The following is a 22308-nucleotide window of genomic DNA, read 5'->3' on the forward strand; positions in this document are numbered from 1 at the left end:
CCAGAGGACCACATATAATATCACATACTGTATCTTATTACAGGACAGGCAGAGAGTGCTGCCTCTGATGTCGTTGGGCAAAAATGCCCTGCCTTCTGTTTTAGCTGAGACTTTCACATCACCAGATGTCCTTCTGACTTACTAATCTTAATCTTTTTTGTGTTATCAGTAACCCTTCTCATAGTCAATCACAATACGGTCTCTAGACCAAACTTGGCACAATGTGAGAGAATGCATGTATCAAAATTGTTTAGGGCCACTTCTACACAGCAGTGGAAAGGAGGAAATCCCTAAACTATATGAGGGTGATACACCATAACTACTTACCTCTCACAGAGTTCCTCGTTCCTGTAACCAATGGTCTGAAAATACAGAGAAAAACAACAAACACCTGAGTCCAATTCAAGATTTATCAACAACTGGTCGGGATGAGCAGCAGTAGTAGCATACAAGGTGCAACAGTTACATGAGTTTATATACTTTTGGAGAGAGGGGAGTTTCCTCAAACTCAACCTATGGAATTCATGCTTAAGGTTGAAATGCACACCATAAAGAAACCCAATGTAGATTAAGACGTCACTGTATACATAAACCATGAAATCGTGACTTATTCAGAAGTCAGACTATGCGTTACATTGTGTGATCTATACATTGTAGGAACCTTAGGATCCTCATGAACAACTGGTGGAGTCGAACATATGGAGTAACATTTGGTTCCCTTGATTTGGCTTGTAGTGGCTGAATCTCAGGAGCCTCTCCAGGATGTCGTGGAGAGACTGAGATCAGATGTTGAGAACCAAGCCAGCTCTGCTCTAGGAGCTAACATAAGGTGACTCATCACGTGAGCACAGTTCACCACCTCAGCTACATCTGTCTCATCACCTGTCCTCTACACCTGTCTCAACACAAGGACATCCAGTCTGTCCTACCTGTGGTAGAGGTCCTGGGAGAGGTGGTTCATGGCTGCTTGCCTCTGGATGTCAGAGGCTGAGTGGCAGGAGGAGAAGGAGGACGGGTGAGACAAGATGGTGGAGCACAGTGGAGACCTCACAGCGCAGTGTAGTATTGATGAAAGTGTTTTTTTATATATAAGATTAGAGGATTATGACAAATGCTGTTATTTCTGGAAAGTGATTGCTCTGATGCCATCAACTAGGGGAAAAGATTGATAGAGGAAATGATAATGGAATTAATCTGCAGTGTCCTATCACAATGTCCTATCACATCATTGTGCTTTTTCTTGGAGGAGGTAATCAGGCTTGCATCTTTTCGCATTATATTAAAAGATATATTGGTTGCTCATAGATGCTGGACCTGCAACCTTGAAGTACTGTGATGGTATTGAGATTCTGGCTCCTCTCTGCCTCGTGCAGAGAATAAATAGTCTATAAAACAGCATATATTCATCAAACAATAGCAAAACAAAGTAAAACAGTTCTGTCTTTGCAATGTGTGTTTCTTCAGTAATGTACATCACCACATACAATAGTAAGCACACAGTTAACTCCTCTCTCTCTTATCTGTGCCTGTGTTCCTCTAGTCAGAGAGTCATCAAACAATAGCAAAACAAAGTAAAACAGTTCTGTCTTTGCAATGTATGTGAATAATATTATATGAACAATTATTATTATTATTATTTTAATAATCAATTTTAATAAGTCAACTAAACATGCCGTGTGCCTTTCTCACAGATGGTCTCCCCACAAGATAAGCAATCATTTTCCAGCCTTTGAAGATCAAATGTGTGCAAGGCTTTCCTTTGTGGATTTTTTGGGTGCCTGTTGCACAACATTCTATGGGTCAGTGAAAGTAAGCAGTCATGTCGATATGGTGTTATTAATATTATTCTGTTTAATGTATAAATATCACAAGTGTTAATCTGTAAACTATTTTCACTGTCTTAGTGCTCAATCAAATCAGTTATATTTGCTAAAGCAGTGCTGCCAAAGAGCAATGCAACCATCAAAAGGCATATCTTCTTAATAGATTTTAAGTCATTCGGTTACCATTTTCAACAATGCTCTGCCCTATCCTATTGCTACATATCGACCTTTGGATAAACATTGAAATGGTACAGCCTTGTTTGTATTTAACCATAGTGGATGTGTATAGGTTAGGTCTGGATTCAGTCAATTCTATCAGTCAAGACATGTCTCTTCCTTTCCAAAATGCAACAAAATGAGAATACAAATGTTTGAGATGGCATAATACAAATAATGTACTTATTTTATTGACTTATTTTTTGTGAAAGAAGGTGCTCAAACACATGCACAGTAGATGATCAATGCGGCTATAAAATTAGAAAAAATTAGAAAGTTCCTTCTAAGAATATTCATAATTGTAGTTCAGTCACATGTCATTTAAAGTGATAGTCCTGAGCTAAATGTTACCATGATATTGCTATTGTACACTGGAGGCACTTGGTAATTGTTGAAAAAATGATGCATACTTCATTTGTATTCAGACATCACCCTCTAGTGGAGGCACAAACATCTCAAGACATGACAATCAAAAGAAACAAAATAATTGGGTAATGCAGTCCTATCCACTGATCTGTATAAAGTCATTCATTGGTCCTATCTAATAGAAACAAAATAATAGTAAAAGAAATGTCAGTATTTTTTTTTTTTTTTTTTTTATAATTAAATGATTATTTTCAGCTCTACTCAACATATTCAAAGGCTCAGGTATGTGGATATGTGAGATCACTATTATTTGAGGAATAATCATTGTCAATGAAAATCTTTATAACATAATCATATCATCCTTGGGACAACATGTTTGAAAAGGGAAAGACAGGAATACTTTGAAGTGCTAAGCTATCTCTTTTAACTGAAACGGAAACAATCAGACAATTACTGTACTGGATGTAAAAAAATTATGTCATAGCTGACAGGCAGTATGGATCTCAAATCAACAAGAAGACCACCACACCACAACTATTCTCAACACATTGGGCTGAGTCCTAACTTGAACAATACCAGCATTACTTGGGACTTTCACATTAACCACACATTGAAGTCAATGGAAGATTTGCCCTAGCAACACACACAGATCTCAAGTTATGAATCACCCTATTGAGAGTAATGTTGCTTAAATGGTGCTTAAATTGAGGGCTGTATACACCAGGTTGGTGGTAGTGCAGACAAACCCAATCAGGTTACATAGACTAGACAGGCCATGATATTTACCAAAGGTCCTCTTTAGGGCCTTGTACTTGGGGTCCTGCTCCTTGAGTTTGGCGTAGGCTTCCTTCTGGCTGCCCAACCCTATCTGGTTCCCCAGGCCGTGCTCCTCCTCGACCACACGCAGCTTAAACATCACCTCAGTGGCCGCCGGGCCGAACCACTGGGCGTTGAGACCCACCATGATCACAGCCACGAAGTACAGGACCATCTGCAGGAAAAGGGGAAAAAGATTTCAATACAGTTAAACAAGGGTTATGAACTGAGTTGTCAGTGATGTTACAGTACATATTTATTTTGAAATGAATTAAGTATGGTACAGTACAGGTCTATCAAACAGCAATTATAGCAAGCTATAACCATTACTACCAGTATACACAATTACCTCATTATTTTTTAGAGAGCAAAGTGCTCTAAATCGATTTGTACCTTACAATACATTCAATTAGAGAATTATAATGCCTGACCTGTACACTCTCATGCCAGTCCAGCAGTTCTCTTGGGTGGTACACTGCATACACAGCCAGGCTGACAACATTGCTGCCCAGCAGGCAGTAGAAATAGATAGGGAAGAGCTTGCTTTGCACCAGCCCGAAGGTATGTCGAGTTACCGTCCGCACCAGAGCAAAACCTGTGGGTAGAGACAGCAAGAGACATTTGAGTGTGAGACTGAGACTGATTCACTGCCTCAAACACTTACAATTCAAACATTAATTTAATACACATGATCATGCAATGTCTTTGTCTTGTCCCTCACCTGCTATGAAGGAGACCCATAGCTGCATTCCCCATGAGAAAGACAACACCAGCATGTGCAGCACCTTCACCAAGTCTGTGGGCTCCCCTTCTGTAACCATGGTAATCACTCTGGAAGACAGAAAAGGTCGATATCAGTACTGTGTATGGGCGAGGAAGACACATATTGCATACCAATGATTGGTGGCAATATGGGTACATGGGAAATACAACACTACACACTCCGCTCTTGCACAATAACCTTGTACTTCAGCTGAAAGAATATCTCTCATATTTGAAACCTCTCTCAAAACACACTTTCATTACTGGAGAGCGGTCCACATATGTGCAGGTATGATTAGCATTCAAGGGCCTGCGGCGTTCATAGATAAGCAGACTGACTGACAGAGAGCACTCACACCCTGGCTGCCTCTTAATTTTGCTACTGTAGCATTCAACTCAAGTATCTAATACGAACACCTTGATGAATATCACATATTCATGTGATATTCACACAGTAGCAGTGAAATTGCCTCTGTCTACTGTATGAAATTATTTGACACACGTTAGTTCAAATGTTGACGTTGGCTCGTCAGCTAGCCTGCCTGCTGGGTGAGTTACACAAGTTTCTTTCTCTTCAACACACGCATATTGGTTTATGTTTATGTGCATTCTGAAGAGAGGCAAAATCCACGTTCTACCCGCAGAGATATCCACTGACCTGTGTTGCTTTTTTCCCCTTCGATGTCAATTGTTCCCTTTTCAGATGAAATGTCAAAATATCTTGGATATCAATCTGACTATTGAACAATTTCCTGGGCACTTCCTTGTTCACACGCCCATGCTCAGAAACCACGCCCCTCAAACAGTACCAGCAAATGGCATTCTTACAAAATGAATATTACGCATAATTTATAATCCACAAACCAATCATCACATAGATGGACAATATTTACTACGCAGGCCCCGCCCATTAATTGTGACGTGCGTGCCTCTTTCTACCCAAATCAATCCAAAACTTTCCCCTCGACGAGGTCAACGGTAACTTATCATTTGTCATGGACGATCAATCGGGATTGGTGAGTTACATTTTACGCTGGTGTTGTTGTTGTTGTTGTTGTAGTACCAAACAGTTTGTTTCTGGTGTAGTTATATACAAAATGGGTTTGTTGTTTCAGAGTGAACCAGTGCCCCCTCCTGCTGAAGGTTTGTAGGTTCATGATGTGTGTCAGTCGGTGGCACTGCATTTATCAGACTTTATCAGACTTACAGTAAATTGGCTGGTTATTCAAACACTGGTTATTCAACCACTTGGTTCCCCTGTGTTGCTGTGTTGTAGTGGGTGAATCTCAGGAGTCTCTCCGGGATCTAGTGGAGAGACTGAGGTCAGATGTTAAGAACCAAGCCAAGGTGACAATTGTAAACACTTCCCTTCCCTGGAAGCGTCACATTTCTATCATTTGGCTGAATGATCCAATACATCTTGATGCCATTTTCAGTATCTTTTTAAGCATTTCCTTCAGTGGCATCTTTATAACTTGTTACTTGTTTTTACTTTTCATGCTATTGTTTGAATGACTGTTTGCTGTTTTATAGACAATTGATTCTCTTGGCAATACTATGGCCAGGCTTGAGGCAGAGAGGAACCAGAATATCAATACCATCACAGTGCTTCGAGGTTAGGGATGCAGGAACACTGGCGCAATATTCATCCTATGAGCAAACAACTTTTGAACCTCATTTGACTGAGCCTGATTACCTCCCCTAAGAAAAAGGAAAATTATGTGATGGGTTATTGCTTAATTCCATTATCATTTCCTCTATCAATCAATTTTAATCCCAGTGTTTGTCATAATCCTCTTATCTTATTAAAAAAAACACTCATCAGTACTCTAACGTCAGAGTTTGACTTAGGGAGACTTTTGATAAGTGTCTTCTACTTCCAGCTGAGGTGTACCACTTGGCTAGGCACTTGGCTGGCCAACAACTGGAGGAACGATTTGAGGCCCTGCACTGTGAGGTCTCCACTGAGCTCCACTACCTCCGCAGTCTTCTGTCTCAGCCCTCATCCTTCTGCCACTCAGCCCCCTGCTCCAGTAATCACACCTCTGACATGCAGAGGCAGGCAGCCATGAACCACCTCTCCCAGGAGCTCTACCACAGGTAGGACAGACAGCCTGGAACTGTGACAGGTGTTGAGACAGGTGTAGAGGACAGGTGATGAGACAGGTGTAGAAGACAGGTGATGAGACAGGTGTAGAGGACAGGTGATGAGACAGGTGTAGCTGAGGTGGTGAACTGTGTTCACGTGATGAGTCACCTTATGTTAGTTCCCTGAGCAAACACCCAGTTTAGTTTAAGTAATGATTTAGTAATCATCACATGGCTCTCTCCCTTCCTTATCTGTGTGATGTGTCTGTTTGTCCCTTTAGTCGGAGGGTACTGTGGGAACAGATCGCTGAGCTGAGGGAGGAAGTCCGCAACATTCACAGCCTACTTAGCAAGTTTTGATCCCACCCTTGAGAACATAAAATATGGTTTCCCGGACCTAGATTAAGCCTAGTCCTAGACTAAAACACATTTTCAATGGAGAATCACCATTAAAAGTGTGATTTAGTCCAAGACTAGGCTTAATCTGTGTCTGTGAAACCACCTCTTCCATAGTCTTTATAGGATGTGACCTGGTATAGTGGAGGCTTTTTATAAACATAATCAGTTTTTCTCTTTTCAGGGCATCAGAGAGATGAAACCCAGCGCAGATTCACAGAGAGGCACTGCAAAGATATGGTATTTAGGAAGCTAGGAGCTAATATCAGTTATATCCTCTAAATCACATTGACGTGATATTTTTTTTTCCATTGAGCCATTGATGTAGGCTTACAAACTCTTGATATGATCTTCTGTATGTTATTTATTAGGGCTCACAAGTGACACCTTGTGACTAAACTAAACAAAGGTAATATTACCTGTCCTGGACTAATCCATGCTGTCTCCATTCTCAGTGCTTGGAGAGAATGATTGACACCTGCCAAGCACAAAAGGATGCTCTCAGACTGCAGAGGCCTCAGGACACCCACAGGCTAAGGTGAATGCCCAGCCCTGGAGTGAGGTTGTAGTACTGCTATAGCCTATTCATCTGACTGACTGCAGTTTCAGAGGGAGTTATCCTCCCCATCATGATGGTTTTCCTGTGTATCAGGGAAGGCTGGCGGAGGTAGAAATCGGAGAACGGGCTCCTTGTAATGCCAGGAATGGTATCAAACATGCCCGTCCTCTGATTTCGGCCTCCACCAGCCTCCCCTGCTATGTACTTATATCTGGTGCTTGTTTTCCCTCTTTAGATCTGATACCTCAGAGGTACAGAATCGGCTTCAGACTATAACAATATCGAAAGGCAAGGCCCCCAAGAAAGTAGGTAAGATATCAGTCAAAGATTGTTCACAGTGTTGGATAGAATAGATATTTGCCTGGATAATAACGAACCACAGTCGTGTGTTTGTGGCAATCGCTGTGCATTTGTTGCCTTTTTTTGGTTTCTTGTATATTAGGCCACATTGGAACAGTACAGAGAATAATGCCAGTCACTTCAGATTCAGATGAGGGCCTTAGTGGACAACAGGCCAAAAAGACAACACCAAAGGCCACAGAGGTTGTTAATGTGTGTGCCAGGTCAGTGAAATCATTCAAAACATCGTTGCTGTTATCATCAAATGCTAATATGTAATATGATCTAATGAATAATAGGCAGGTCTAATTGAATAATGCTTTATATTTATATGCTATATGAAGAATAGAATAGAATGATAACGCTGTGAAACTATTAGCATACAAGAGAATCTCTTTTTTGTGTTTGTTTCAGACGGAAATAGTTTGGAAATCACTCCTGGGAACATCTGTCAACCATTTTTCTAACCTCTTTGTGGCACAACTCCTAGCCATATCTGAGGGCATGATATATGAGGCCATGATGAAATAAAAGTGCAATGTCAATCATAATTTAGTTTGTGAGTTTTCTATACACTGATGCACACAGTATTGGCATAAACTCTAACTAATCAGTAAACAATTTTGTTAAGTTTTATTTTCTGTCAATGAATGTATGTGGTTAATAATTAAATTATATAATAATTCAATTAATATGTTAAAGATATAACGTCACCTGAGAGGCGGGTTGATGACTGATGTTGAACCAATGATCAACCTAAAAATCCCTTTATTCGCCCAATCAGATGAAAGAGCTCAGCACAATTTCCGGATAAAACTACAATTTTCAACAACATCGAATCGTCAGTAATCGGGTAAGAAAAAGTAGCTTGTTAGATATGTTTAGCTTGCTTTATATTCCATAGAGTAAAAAACATAGATTTTGCTGATTGATTCCCTTTCATGTGATTCTCTCCTCAACCAGTGCAAGCTAACAGTGTCGCTAATCTTGCTGTGTTTCCTCGCGCTCTTTTGTCTTGAAAATATTGGGAATTTCTGAAGATCAGAAGTATTAAAAAAATAACAAATGTTCATGCAACCTACAATAGAATAGTTATGGAAATAAACTTGAGACACCAATACGACGTGTTGACAATAACATTCACTATCAGTAAGCCTATCTCAGTAGCCTAGCAGCAGTGATGCTGCAAAAGAGAGAAAGTCCACGCGATGGCGGCGCACTGATGATGCACACTTCTGTATCCATGTAGAACACACTGTGTGGGCCTAGTTGTTACTGTTATCATTTTTCAGAACATCATGGGTCATCATGATCGTCATGTTTTATTAGAAAGAAACGGCATAAAGCTATTGTCAGACAGTATGCCTGATAAAGAAGTTGTTTATTTACACAAGCATCTTGTTAGTTGGCGCATGCGTATACTAGTATGTAGTTGACAAATAGGGTCCATGGCAATGACGGACAAGTCGTGAACTTCTAGTCTTTATATGCCTACTACATGAACAAATGCCTTTTTTATCTGCTCAATGACTTCAGTGAAGATCTTCCACAGCAAGGACCCTTGGATATGTTCTTCACCTAAGAAATAACATATCAATTGTGATTGAATCCTTACAGATTTGCATTACATCGAGGATGGGACGCAGAAAGTCAAAGAGAAAGCCACCTCCCAAAAAGAAATTGACGGGCAACTTGGATGTCCAGTTCACTTGCCCGTTTTGTAACCACGAGAAGTCCTGTGACGTTAAAATGTAAGTTCACCCAGTTGCTGCAAACAGAAGCCTTGTCTGGATGTCTGCAGCTCTCTGCAATCATGATGTGATGTGACACTCCATGTGTCATGGGAGTGTCGTGGTATTGGCTTGCCGGAGCTTGCTACTTAATTCAACATGAGTGCCCTTACCAGTTTTGGCATCACTTATCCCAGTTTTGAGAACATCCACATACTCTCCATCATCAGAGATTTTCTCCGGCCCCAGGAAATATACAAAGGGCTGCTTAAATATCCATACAGATGAACTTTATACCTGTCATTACATTGGAAAACTCCAAACATCTGCATTTCTGCATAGTGTGCAGGTAAACCAGAGGGTGATAATACTTGTAAACGAAGCGGAATTGCAATGCAGAGTGCCGTGTTGGGAGTTTTCCACCGTACCGTCGGGTAACGATGGGTGTAAAGTTAATCTGTGACGTTGATGTGGTCTGAGTATGTTATACTTGCATGCATACATTTCTTTGGGCCTGCCTGAGTATATTGATGTCTCCGATAAACGTTTTCTCTTTCCTTGCAGGGAACGGACTCGAAACACGGGAATAATATCTTGTACAGTCTGCTTGGAGGAATTCCAGACACCTATAACTTGTATCCTTTTGAACAACATTAAACTGTCCTTTTGATTGTCTGAAAGACAGTGATTGACAGCTCTTTGTTGGCAGATTCCCACTTTCACGCTGAGCACACACAAAATACTTGTTCAGAGAATGTTAAAGTTGTGATTTTTGCTCCTAACCACTTACTCCATGTCCTGTTGTCCTCTTGTCTGTGTTCTCTTGATATTACTTTAACATTCCTCTCCAGATCTGTCAGAACCAGTGGATGTTTACAGCGACTGGATTGATGCTTGTGAATCAGCCAATCAGTAGCAGTGTTGTTCTCCCTCCCAACCCCCAACCTCTCGGACTCACTCCCTGTCTGACCTCACCCCCCCACCCCCCATATTCCCTGTGATGGGTCACATGATCTCTGGCTGGGCCAGGGTTCTGTTCTGCCATGTAGTAGATGTGATGAGCTGGAGAAGACTGATGACAACGTGCAGTACTGAGTCTGTGAAATCCGCAGTGTCCGTCCACTCTTATAGTGATTTAAAGGGAGACTCTGGGATATGACGTCACGCCAGGAAGTCACAGCAACTTTTGCCAGAGATATTTGGAGTAAGTTAAGATGTGAACAACGGTAGGCACTTGATAGACATCGGCACATTCCCACCGTCACGATATGGGTGCCGGAGTTGATCGCCTCCTCTCGTTTCTTGATCGTCTTCGTTTTGAAATGATCTCTGGTAGCATCGCCCTGCTCATTTCCCATTGATGTCATATTCCAGAGTCTACCTATAACGGAAGTTACACCTTTTTTCTTTTCTTTTTTTTTTGTTACACTATTTCCCCTCTGACAAGGTTGGATGGTGGGTCGGACAATGAAACATTCCAATGAATTTCTTGTTTTAAGTTCTAACTTGTCAACTTGCATCATTATTTAGTCGTTTAACTGACAAGTCTAGTTTGTTGACATTCCTTTGTCTCAAGTGTTTCAGTCCGTCCATTTGTGGGTTCAGTAGATTTCAGTTTGTATGAGTCATCTAACCTGTAGTTTATTTTGTTTTTACGTGATGATTTTTATTACAATCAAGTTTTTTTTAGTATGTAATCAACCAATTAAACATTAATGTAATTCACACCTCTCTGTGTGCTGTATGTCTCTGATTGAGAGGGTGGAATCCTAACTGGAGGTCTGCGTGTGTAACTCTGACATTCCAGGTACGCAGGTCTGGAGTTTGGATTCCACCCTTAGTGAAAGGACTTGTTCATATTGTCTGACTGTCTCTGTAGTCTGTATTCGACTGTTTTTCACAAATCCAATCAGATCATGTTTTTGATGTGTTTTATTATATTGCACAAATGTCATTTTAAGTGAAAGGCACATACAAAAGAGATATTCAGAAGACTGAACAACTGGTACAATGTGTGAACAACATTGACGCAAGGTTAAGACCACACATGGGGAGCCAACAAAGACATTTGTCATGTCACAAATTGTATTTTGACTGGACATTGATGACATTAATTCTGAATATCACAAAGTATATTTACTTGGCATTTTATGTGCAAGTGACTTTGTACATAACGTCATACTGTAATTATACAGTATAAGTTTGGTCTTGAATAAAAAGAACGTCCTTTGGTACATTTGATGGCTCAACTAACAATATAGAATGTTTGTTATTTTTCCTTTACCTTATGTCTGTATGATGCAGTTTCTTCTTTTAATGTTATTGTGCAACACCAGATGGCACTAATGTAGGAAATAGCCACGTTGATAATTCTGCACACTCATGATTATTGTCTCAGCCTCAGAACATGGTCCTTTTTGATGTAAGCCATTACACTCTATCAATCACTATATATTCCACAAACATCAAGTGTTGTTAGGAATAATATCTAATTCAGAAAATTCAAATACCTGCAATTTATATAAAAACACATCAATACTGCCCCGTAACTCACCACCAGGACCCATCAAAGAGGCTTTACACATTACAGGGCCGATCAGAACCATACTGTGCTGGCCCATATTTTATTTTATTTTATTTTCACACCTTCATTTCCGGCACTATTTCATCAACTCGGGTGGACGTGCAACCAGACATGCCCAGTTCGGCTAAGCTCAACTCGGCTCTGTGGGGTGAATTAGGGTAAAGTTAAACTAATCCAGCTCTCTTTACCGTGGCAGACTGATATAAGTATAAGAGTAGTCTGGATCCTGGGAGCCAATAAGGTGCAGGGCAGACATGAACATACATCTTATTGGTGAGTTAAGTGTAGAAAAAGGCACGATTGTTAATTATTTGAGCACACAAAGCACAGGCCTGTTCTGCTTCTCAAGGGCTTTGCTCACGATCACAATACTCCCATGAATGCCTTGAACCGCATCTCGACTTCCATTCCATCCACCCTAAGCTTTGCAGCATTTTTTTTTTTATTAAACCATGACACACGCTGTGCTGTGCGCTCGGGATATCTGATAAGGTGACAAAATTCAAGTAAGTGACCCTCACACGTGGTCTTACAATCACATTACATTCAAGTCCAGCGGTGGGCATGGTACGGGGACGCCGTACCATGTAGTGAAAGGGTCTGCTGCATGGTGCTGCTGTTCAGAGGGTATCAACTGGAAGGTCATACTATCAATGGTCGAAACCAGCACATGGGTCACGTGATGAGGAGCAGATGGGGTAGCTCTCCATGACCTGGCTTCAATCCCCACAATTAAATTTAGGCGTCGCATGTTATTCTAGCCATGTGCAGCGCGCAGGGTGTGCTAAGTGCAAATAGAGCAACAATATATAAAAGCAGTGTGCCACTGTGGCCAGAGGAGAACAGAAGTTGTCTCGGAAACGCTAATTGTGTGACAACCATGAAGTCATAGTTAGGGGGAGGGGCTTATTTGCAGCAAATGGAATCTGCTCTGTATACTTCTAAACAAAGAGCATAAAAGGGTTGAAGAATCCACTTGATAAGTACTTTTAATATTCTGTTGGTTTTGGCCATGATGCCGATGTTGGTCACTCACTTGAATGTGAAAAAGAGGAAAAAAAGAGATGCCAGCACAGAGGTGCAAAGTCCGCTCAAAGCCATGTCCCTGTGTCCTTCTGGAAGATTCTGTGGGTTCCGTGTCACCCAGAGGGGTGGAATCCCAGAGCCTAGTATTCTGTTGTGGACGAGGGCTCTGGTTCCAATAGGGGTCAGAGGTTAACAGCACGAAATCGATCACTTCTTTCCTTTCAAGGAACGTTTTCTGTTTTCTCAATGTTGGAGCTGGACAGGGATCTACAGCTGTGAATCTCCAATTAAATAAAAAAAGATGAAAGCTCTATAAATATAAAAGGACATACAAAATTGACATTTATGATAGAATGGGTCTCTTTTGGTTTCTTGATTTGATTTCATGGTCATTTTGTTCACCATACCGAAATCATCAGTTGGGGAGGGGAATTGGCCACGAAATGAAAATGATTACAAAAACCATGCACTCTTTTCTTCAAGGGGAACAAGGCATCCCCTTATAAAACGGAGGAACAAAATGGTTTGAAACAGCCTGGGATGATGATGATGATGATGATGATATTTCGACAACAGTGCAGTAAAAAAAAACAACTGTTGGTCTTGCTGGTTGAGAGAAGGAAGGAGGGGTTGTTTGAGGGTGGGCTGAGGGGTGTGGTCTCCTCTCCATCCTCTGTCCTTGTTAGTCAGAGTAGGTGTGGTAGCCGTCGTACACCTCGGCCTCCTGGCCGTTGTTGACCAAGTCCTCGGTGGGGTTGGAGCAGTACTTGTTGTCGAAGACCTGCCGGGAGCTGCCGTATGTGGTCATGCCCTGCTGGGACGCCCCCTTGTTGGAGCCCATCTGCAGAGAGACTGTGGTGGTGTCACAGTTCTCCAGGTCCAGCTTCTTGTCAAAGATGTGTCTCCTGGTACCTGGAGCTGTCATGCCAGCCTGGGGGGGAGCAAGAGAGGGAGAGGGAGGGTGGGAGAAAGAGGGAGTGGGAGAGAGACAGAAAGGGAGAAGCAGAAGGAGAGAGAGATAGAGGGAGGGAGAGAGAGAGAGAAGCAGAAGGAGAGAGAAATCGAGGGAGGGAGAGAGAGAGGGAACCACATGCAGCACAGGAAGGATTAGACATCCTGTATAATATATGACAAAAGAATGTGACATTTTACCCTTTCAAGACAGGCAGAGAAGGGAAATAATAAGATTATACATTATCTTAGTATTATGTATAATCTTAGCGTTTGTTATGTATTGTATGTCACTGTAAATTCATCTACAAGGTGTCTGTGATATTGTACTGTAGGTTTATGATTTGTATTCAAAATAATAATTTAAAAAAAATAATAGAAAAAGGATGTACATCAATTTCAATTCATTGTTTTTGAGAAACCAGAGAATATATTAAATAAAACAGCGACCCCACCTGACTGGCTCCTTTATTGGTGCCCATCTGAAGGCTGATGGTGGACTGGTCCAGAGGGTTATCCATGCCTGACTTTGGGTCGTACAGGTGGCGCCGTGTGCCATAGGAGGTCATGCCCTTCTGGCTGGCCAACTTGTTGGTACCCATCTAAGGACATACATACAGTAACCAACCATACAGTTGGTGTGTTGGTTAAGATTGAGCTCTGATATCATCAGAAATTGCCATGGGAATACAGATGAAAATTTGCTATCTAGCTAACTCTTACCATTAGGAAATGGACATATTGAATCATTTGCACTCTCCCTGTCAAATAATGCATGAATAAATAAATGGACAAAACTCATGGACAAAATTGACAACTTCGCCACTGAATTAAATTAATGAAATGTATGTATGTTATTGTATGCTACTTTCACACCATTAATACACAGATATGTTGTTGACAAACAGAAGGACAGACTCGCTCTGCTCTGACCTGCAGGCCAATCACGTTGCGTCCCTCCTTCATCTTCTCTGGGGCGAAACGCCGCTGTTGTTTTTCAGCGTACTTCACCCCGATGTCGTACTTGGAGTGGAAACCCTGGGACTTGGCCTGAGGAGAGGAGAGGTACAGAAGCAGAGATGAGGTCCCACTGAGAAGGCTACTAACAATGAGATGTGATGGAAATGTAATGTAGCAGTGGAGGCTGGTGGAGCATGCATTACTATGAGCCCGTCCTACGATTTCTACCTCCACCAGCCTCCACTGTGATGTTGTGGAGTAAAAACAATAGGTGACATATATTATGTTATCTCATGTCATGTCAATAATACAGTCAGATATTGGTATGCAGTAGAGATCTGGTATGCAGTAGAGATCTGGTATGCAGTAGAGATCTGTGCTTCAGACCTGTACCATGTGTGCTGTAGCCAACTTCTATGACTAGGGTTGTCATGCCAGACACAACAACGATAGTCCTAAAAGTTGGCGAAAGAAAGAGGTAGAGATCTGGGGCCGAGTTACTGTAGACTTCCTTCCGCGACTCACCACTCCAGCCAAGGTGATCAGCGTGCTCTGAACCTGGGTGTGGTTGCAGTTCTCAAACAGGTCGTTGGCCTCGAACAGATCATGTGGCTTCAACCCATATTCTGTGATGGCTCTGATAAAATTGCCAATGTTTTCAAGCTGAGAAATAAAAGAGAGAAAGTAGAAATAGTTAAGGGTAAGTGATCCACTGGAGGGAAGTCCAGAGAGGAGCTAGAGTACAAATGAAGTGGCAGTGTTGGGGAGTAGTTCCACGACATGTAGCTCAACTATTAGTTTAACTCTGTGCTGCTGTACAGTAGCTTGGTGGTACTTAAACTAAATTCAAAGTAGCTTTACTTTGACAAACTATATTTCTCACAAAGGTAGCTTTGGCGTAGTTCAACTTCTTCCCTTGTAAAGTAATCGTTCATCTAGTTAAATACATTTTCAGAGTAGTGTCACTTACCCTTAACACTGTGAAGTGAACATCTGTTACAAAGCGTTAGTTTGATATCGTCATAACTGTTTAAATAGTCTGAAATGTATTTGAGACCCCGGACTTCAGAATCATCAGCTGTGTGTTTTCCTCAAAGCCCTAGTTCCATAGTTGGAGGAAACCTCTCTATTCTTTAACGCCTGACAAAACCCCCATTAACACGGATGCATTTCCTGGTAATGTACCAGGAAAGTGCTCAGGCAGTGACCACCTGCTGGTGCATTCATTTGTTGTTGTTGTGTACCACAGCACTCAGGATTCTCTGAAAGCGGTTCAACAAACACCTCTAAGTGCTGTTTGCTTTTCAAGTCCCACACAAAGACAGCTAAGGACTAAAGAGAGCTAAGAACACATTAGAAATAAATAAAATAATAAATAAAGGAGACCTAAGGATGCATGCTGAGATGAGCATGATTTACCAACGCAGCTGCAGCCAAGAATGTAAATAAGCGCTGTGTGTCGTCCATGCCCAGCAGAGGGGCTACTGGTCTGGCTACTCTGGCAACACTTGTAATTTAAGGGGCTTTTTTAAAGGATCAGAATGACTAAGAAACTTAGTATGACATTCTATGACTGATGAAGATTGCCTGATGAAGAATTTTGCACATCTGAGTTTGTCTCTTTGCAGCAGGTGTGTAAGAGAAGTCAGACTTAAAGTAGAACATTTAAAGACCTTCGTCGAAGACCTGATGAAAGACCTGACGAAGGTCTTTGACCGAAATGTTACACTTATTAAATTGTTAATTTGCAAGCAAGTGTGCGGGAGTCCCTCATTGTTCTACTCTTAGCCTGACCCCTTGTTTCAGTGGCTTGTAGGCATCAAGCAGAACAGCACAGACTGATGGTTCTTGGTTTATCAACACTTTTCACTACTGAGCACAGGTTGTCATTACATGTTACAGGGGAGGCAGAAATCGGAGGACGGGCTCAATTCCTCATTCCATTCCATTCCCTGCATTACAATGAGCCCGAGGAATGGTATCAAACACGTGTTACTGTATGCATCATCTGCTTCGGAGCAAGCTTACCTGGTGCCAGTTTTGAAGGGAGCTGTTGACCTTTCTCACAGATCCTGGCTTGAGTGTGTTGATAAGTCTACACACAGGAAAAAGGAACAGGTAAACATTTCAAAACAGTGTTCTGACTTTGAGAGCCCCACTGTCCTCTTTGATAGTGTGTAAACTGCAGTGGAGGCTGGTGGAGGTAGAAATCGGAGGACGGGCTCATTGTAATGCATGGAATGGAATTCCTCATTCGTCCTCCGATTTCTACCTCCAACAGCCTCCCCTGGTAAACTAGTAAGCAAGAGGAGAGTATCCTTCACTCACTCGCACAAGATGACTCCATCCTTCAGGCTCTCCATGAAGTTGTCCACAATCTTCTTGCCCGTCACATCCTGGATCCAAAGCCTCAGCTCCTCCTCCTTCTGGGGGTCATACTTCTGGGCCAACTGAGGGGGAAGAGGTCAAAGGTTAGAACAGAATGTAATAAAACACTTGCTGAGGGATGGGTGTCCTCTAACTGCTGGTTTTAGGAAATGCATGAATGTGTGTGTGTGTGTGTGTGTGTGTGTGTGCGTGTGTGTGTATGTGTGCTCAACTAACTGAGAAATACTCATATGACCACAAACCGTACAATAACTACAGAAAGACACACAGACTACAAGACAGAACTCCAGCCAGGGAGTCATAGCAGTAGCTCCCACTTTTTTCTTCTCCTCCTGTCTCGTAACAGTGGGATAACATTCCTTTCTCCTTTCCTATGAGAGCTTTACTGTAATAATAATAAAACCTGGAGATGGATAGGAGAGTATAAAACAACAGGAAGAATCATGAAAATGAAAAAGGCCCAGGGACATTCCTGCATGGAGAAACACTGATTCTCCCTTGCCTTGTATTTCCTTATTGGCACAAACGCTTCCCCCTAATACTTCAAATTCTAGAGTGGGGCCATAGACCCCCCCCTCCTTTCTCCTCCCTCCTGCGCTCTCTCTCTCCTTTTCTGAATGTTCTGCTCACTCACTCACTCACTCACGGCCTGAGAGAGGGCCTGCAGGACGAGGAGCCAATACAAACAGGTATTTCAAAGCAGCAGGGTTTGCGTAGCTTCCAGTCCATCACACCAAACTTGGGAGAAACAGCTCTCCTAATAACTCCTCCCTCCACTCCATCTTTCCCTCTCTCTCTCTCTCTCTCCCTCTCTCTTTCTCTCCCTCTGGGTTTTCCGGAATCTGTCCTTTTACAGTGAGTCGACTATTCAGGCAAACCACGTCTGATAAAGTCATGCCAACACCGACAGCACCACACACATCCTGCCAAGGTATTTTGGTCAGAGTTTGATTTTGCTTTGTTGTTGTTGTCTTTTTTTTCAATGTAAAGGTCAGGAATGCAATCAGATCTGGCCCCCTTTTTTCAAACTTTGAAAGTCAGTCCTTGAGGCTAAAAATGACCCAAATAACATGGCACTAGTCCACTGGTTTAATCAATGTTTTTCATGTATGTTGGGTTACTAGCAAACAAAAAGTGTATATTACCAGGAGTGAATCCTTTTTACATACAGGCAATGGGTAAAGGAATAAAATAGCTTCAAGAGTTATTCCTGAAGAGAATAATGTGTAAGATATGTCAATAATACAAACATGTATTTTAAATAAAAATGCATGGTCTCTGTCTAATTCATTCAAGTAGACACAAGCTATCATGTGCTGTATGTATGTGCATGAAACATGAACATCCATAAATAATTAGAATCCAGAATGCATTGTTCAGCCTCTCTAGAGTGATTTGTCATCCCCCACTGCTGTGTAAACTGTTTACAGAGGGACACTCTGTCAGCTCCTAAGACAGAGCGGTGTGACTCCTTAAAAGGAGGTAGGAGCCGCTGACGTACCTGTCTGTCTGTGGAGCATCTCCACTCTCATCTGATGTCATTAAACTGGCACTTACACTACCAGGTCGTCACCATTTGGCCAAGCTGCTAAGCAGGAAGTAGAACTCTTTTTCTCCTTAACATATGATTTTAAACACTATCCCTAACCACGAACCCTAACCTTTACCCCACTCCTAATCTTATGCCTAATCCTAATATATATCAGTGAGAGACCCACTTACCATCCACAATGACCCACAATGGCCTCATGTGACAGCCACCACAGCCAGACACAGAGACTTCCCTGAATATCGTCTTCTTGACTAATGACTTTGGTGGCCGCTGGCCAAGGAGGTAATGGATGGACTGCAGAGTGCTCCTACTTGTGAGATTGGAAGTTTGGAAAGAGGAGTTCTAGAATATTCTCTGAAAGTTCTGTCTGTCTTCCACACCCTGAACAAAGCAAATTCTTGGCAATTGAAATGTTGTTGGAGTAAATGTCACTGCAATGCGATCTTTATTTCTTTATAGTTCTGTCTTCTCACCAGCATAGGCAGCAGTGGAGGCTGGTGGAGGTAGAAATTGATAGCCAGTCACACACAGTCCAAGCTCAAAATGAGTTATCAGTGAAACAGACGTCAACGCCCGCAATTCAAATTGCTCCGACCGAGTCTCGAACCTGCGATCTCTGACATGCCAACACACGTGACCATCTCGTCAAATACCCGATGTAAACCAGCTACGTTATCGAGAAGATAGAAATTCGACAGCGCGGCGGAGGTAGGGGCATTTGAACTTGAGGAGTGAGTTTTATCATCTCAACTCGGTTACATCAGCATTTATGACTCATGATGTTGATTGTGTCTTACATTGTCAGTGAACATAAATGGATGACCCTGATGAACCCCCTTTCCTTATCCATCCCCTCTCGCCCCATCCAACATCAGATTGTGTTCTGGTGACAGCTGCATTCAGTGTGGGCCACAGACCGTTGGATGGTGTTGATGGCTGATATACTTGGCAGCTCCTGGAGACATTCTTGCATTCTTGTGCTAGCATTGGAAGTCGTGGTGGTGCCATATGTTTGATGATAATCATGTGTGTTACGTTTGGGCTAGAGAACAGGGTAATTCATAAAGGCCTATGTGACTCCCACTAGACTAAAAACCATGCATTGTGGACTCCTATCGGATGTGACTTAGGAGTGACAATCAGACCTAGGTCTGTCATTGTCCTCTATGACAGGTGACGTCCTCTCTCTCTTTCTCTCTCTCTCCATCATATTCTTACCATAGTTGACTGCAGAGTTAATAATAATGAAACTACTCCTGACAAAAAGCAAAACAAAAACAATTGGCTATAAAAGTTCACTCTTATCTAAAACATAAACAAAAAGATTTCCATTAGGCTATAACTTTCGTTTTAACTGTAGAGGAAATGTGACGGTATTTAGACTGTAGAACAGAGTAAGGATGCACGTGCCGACGACAAGCGTGTCAAGTGGAAGCATCCTCTTAAGGCACAAGCATCCTTTCCTCACATCCTTTCCTCACATCTCAGTAATGTTATCCGACGACCGAAACATGCCTACTGTAGCTAGTCTATGATAGCCTCTTGATATTACTTACCTTACTCTTGACCTCGGCAGACAGTCCAAAGGCTGGGCCGCTTCTGAAATGGGTTGTCATGGTAGTCTATGGTAGTAATTCACAGTGGAGAATGGACCTTTAAAATGGTGAGGTAGACCGCTCTGTCCTCGCAAAGAAAAAGCACCGCAAAGTCCTACGTTCCTCTGTCCTCCTGTGGAATTGACAGACCCGCGGATGTCGCAGGTATTATTCGGATACTTCTGCCGTCCTGCTCGCTCTGGTGAGGCTTTGGACCACTTTGCAACACTTTCCAGAATCTTTTTTAAACTCTTCCCATCTGTGCGTTTCTGGAGTGCAGCGCGATTGGCTTGGGCCACCGTCCAATCCCGACGTTGCTTCTTCCTCTGGTGATGTCACCACTATGGCATTAGGTTTGATCAGTGTCACTTTTTCCACCTTGAAGCGATTTCAAGGATGCTTTTCATTTGTGGGTGAGTTTATTACACCCGATTTCACTTTCATTACCACATCATGGTAAATGAAAAACTATCACCCACATCACAAATTAATTGAAAGAAAAAAAAAAAACTAAATTTATTGCCATAATTGACCGGCATGCTTCCAGTGTGCATACATTATTACTGAATAATTATTAACCATAATTACTTCAACCTTTGATACAAATGTCGATAATAAAACTCACTCAAAAGTAGATAATGAGATAATCTCAGATAAATGTAGACACATTATGGATTACACTTTATAATTTAACAGATATGAAATGATACACTGAATAATTTGTATTCGTTTTTCATACCACCATAAAACTAAAGCGGCCAGAGTTTAACCATGTAATGGTCAAGGTTAGGGAAGGTTAAGATTGCACATAATGAAACAGGCAGAGTCATCTGTGTGAAACATGGACGAACTTCTAGAATATGTTGGTGAACCATAGTTCAGAGGAAGGAGTAACCCTTTACTTCAAATTAAACATTTCATTTAATTAATTCAATATACAAAAATATATATTTCAACCCTTGTATCCTAACATTATTGTCTATAGGATACTCTAATTATTTTCCATCTGAAACTATGAATACCGGGAAGTAAGAAGTATTGCTTAAAAAACAATTAGGGCACTAGTATCCATTTATAAAAGAGGGAAATAACCAGTCACACGTGCTTGATACCATTCCTCATTCCGTTCCATGCATTACAATGAGTCCGTCTGATTTCTACCTCCACCAGCCTCCCCCGATACCAACCATACCTACAAAAAAAACCATATACCCACACACAGTGTATTCCAGAATGTTTGATGTGAGATGTGTGTGAGCTATACAGCTTGGGGCCCTGACGTATCTCTGGGAACGATGAGCTGGTTTTCCTCTTTTACCCCAGTGCGTCGCTCGCTTGCTCCCTCCCCTCCCCTCCCCTCCCCTCCCCTCCTCTCCTCTACCTCCCCTCCCCTCCCCTCCCCTCCCCTCCCCTCCTCTCCTCTACCTCCCCTCTATAGGCAGATGACAAGGGAATGGAATGCAGGGAGCCAGGGGGCTGCGAAGCATCGGAGGGGAACAGACGGCACTGCAGATCCCCAGAGTGCATGATTCACTCTGCTACTGTCCCTTTGTCTCACTCTCACACACACACACACACACACACACACACACACACACACACACACACACACACACGGTAGCGATGCATTACCAGACAGGGGGGATGAGGTGAGGAGAACGTTCTGGAATGGCCCAGTGATGAGTCGTGTGATGTGGGGGAAAGTGGTGATGCTGGAAGTGTTAGTGGGTTACAAACACTCTCCATTGGATTTTAATCAATCAAATGAAACATTCATGATACAATGCCAGTATGCCCAGTAATGCCAATATCCAGTGTAGTAACAATGTTATTACAGTGTTATTACATTCTGTGTCCCATCCAGGGGAGGCTGGTGGAGGTAGAAATTGGAGGACAGGTTTATTGTAATGCATGAAACGTGTTTGATACCATTCTTCATTCTGTTCCATGCATTACAATGAGCCCGTCCTCCAATTTCTATCTCCACCAGCCTTCCCTGGTCTCAACAATACTGTTAAGGAGATGACTGTGTTCATTTTAAATGGAATACAAAAAAAAGTCAGGTGGCTCTCTGCTTGAGACAAGACAGAAACAAATTAGGTATTTCCATCAGCTTTCCTGAGGGACTGCCTTTCTTCTATCGGTCTCTTCTAGGGA

The 22308-nt window shown here is 42.1% G+C and overlaps 3 protein-coding genes across 7 annotated transcripts; 1 reads left to right on the plus strand and 2 right to left on the minus strand.

Annotated features, from left to right (window-relative positions):
* Positions 1–2152: 2152 nt before the first annotated feature.
* Positions 2153–4776, minus strand: tmem205 (transmembrane protein 205). The gene is made up of 4 exons (XM_083676656.1): positions 4642–4776; positions 3943–4052; positions 3653–3816; positions 2153–3396 (listed from the first exon to the last, which is right to left on the minus strand). Exons 2-4 carry the CDS (start codon positions 4040–4042, stop codon positions 3094–3096), a joined length of 567 nt encoding a protein of 188 aa, XP_083532782.1. The 5' UTR covers positions 4043–4052; positions 4642–4776; the 3' UTR covers positions 2153–3093.
* A 60-nt stretch (positions 4777–4836) lies between these two features.
* elof1 (elongation factor 1) lies at positions 4837–11560 on the plus strand. Of its 5 annotated transcripts, XM_083676651.1 has the most exons (12): positions 4837–4999; positions 5099–5126; positions 5260–5330; positions 5517–5598; positions 5867–6083; positions 6353–6420; positions 6652–6707; positions 6923–7005; positions 7262–7335; positions 7469–7589; positions 7780–7924; positions 8150–8218. In XM_083676651.1, exons 1-11 carry the CDS (start codon positions 4979–4981, stop codon positions 7787–7789), a joined length of 831 nt encoding a protein of 276 aa, XP_083532777.1. In that variant the 5' UTR covers positions 4837–4978; the 3' UTR covers positions 7790–7924; positions 8150–8218. The 5 variants fall into 5 exon arrangements, with proteins under 5 accessions (XP_083532777.1, XP_083532780.1, XP_083532779.1 ...); XM_083676653.1 differs by lacking the exon at positions 5260–5330 and having other exon boundaries at positions 4967–4999; XM_083676652.1 differs by lacking the exons at positions 4837–4999; positions 5099–5126 and having other exon boundaries at positions 5180–5598.
* A 1759-nt stretch (positions 11561–13319) lies between these two features.
* cnn1b (calponin 1, basic, smooth muscle, b) lies at positions 13320–20352 on the minus strand. The gene is made up of 7 exons (XM_083676709.1): positions 20113–20352; positions 16945–17066; positions 16645–16711; positions 15142–15279; positions 14590–14706; positions 14112–14258; positions 13320–13636 (listed from the first exon to the last, which is right to left on the minus strand). The coding sequence occupies exons 1-7, from the start codon at positions 20170–20172 to the stop codon at positions 13388–13390; spliced, it is 900 nt and encodes a 299-aa protein (XP_083532835.1). The 5' UTR covers positions 20173–20352; the 3' UTR covers positions 13320–13387.
* Between the last annotated feature and the right edge of the window lie 1956 nt (positions 20353–22308).

Source organism: Argentina silus (assembly GCF_951799395.1).
Source record: "Argentina silus genome assembly, chromosome: 9".
Classification (NCBI taxonomy): Eukaryota; Metazoa; Chordata; class Actinopteri; order Argentiniformes; family Argentinidae; genus Argentina; species Argentina silus.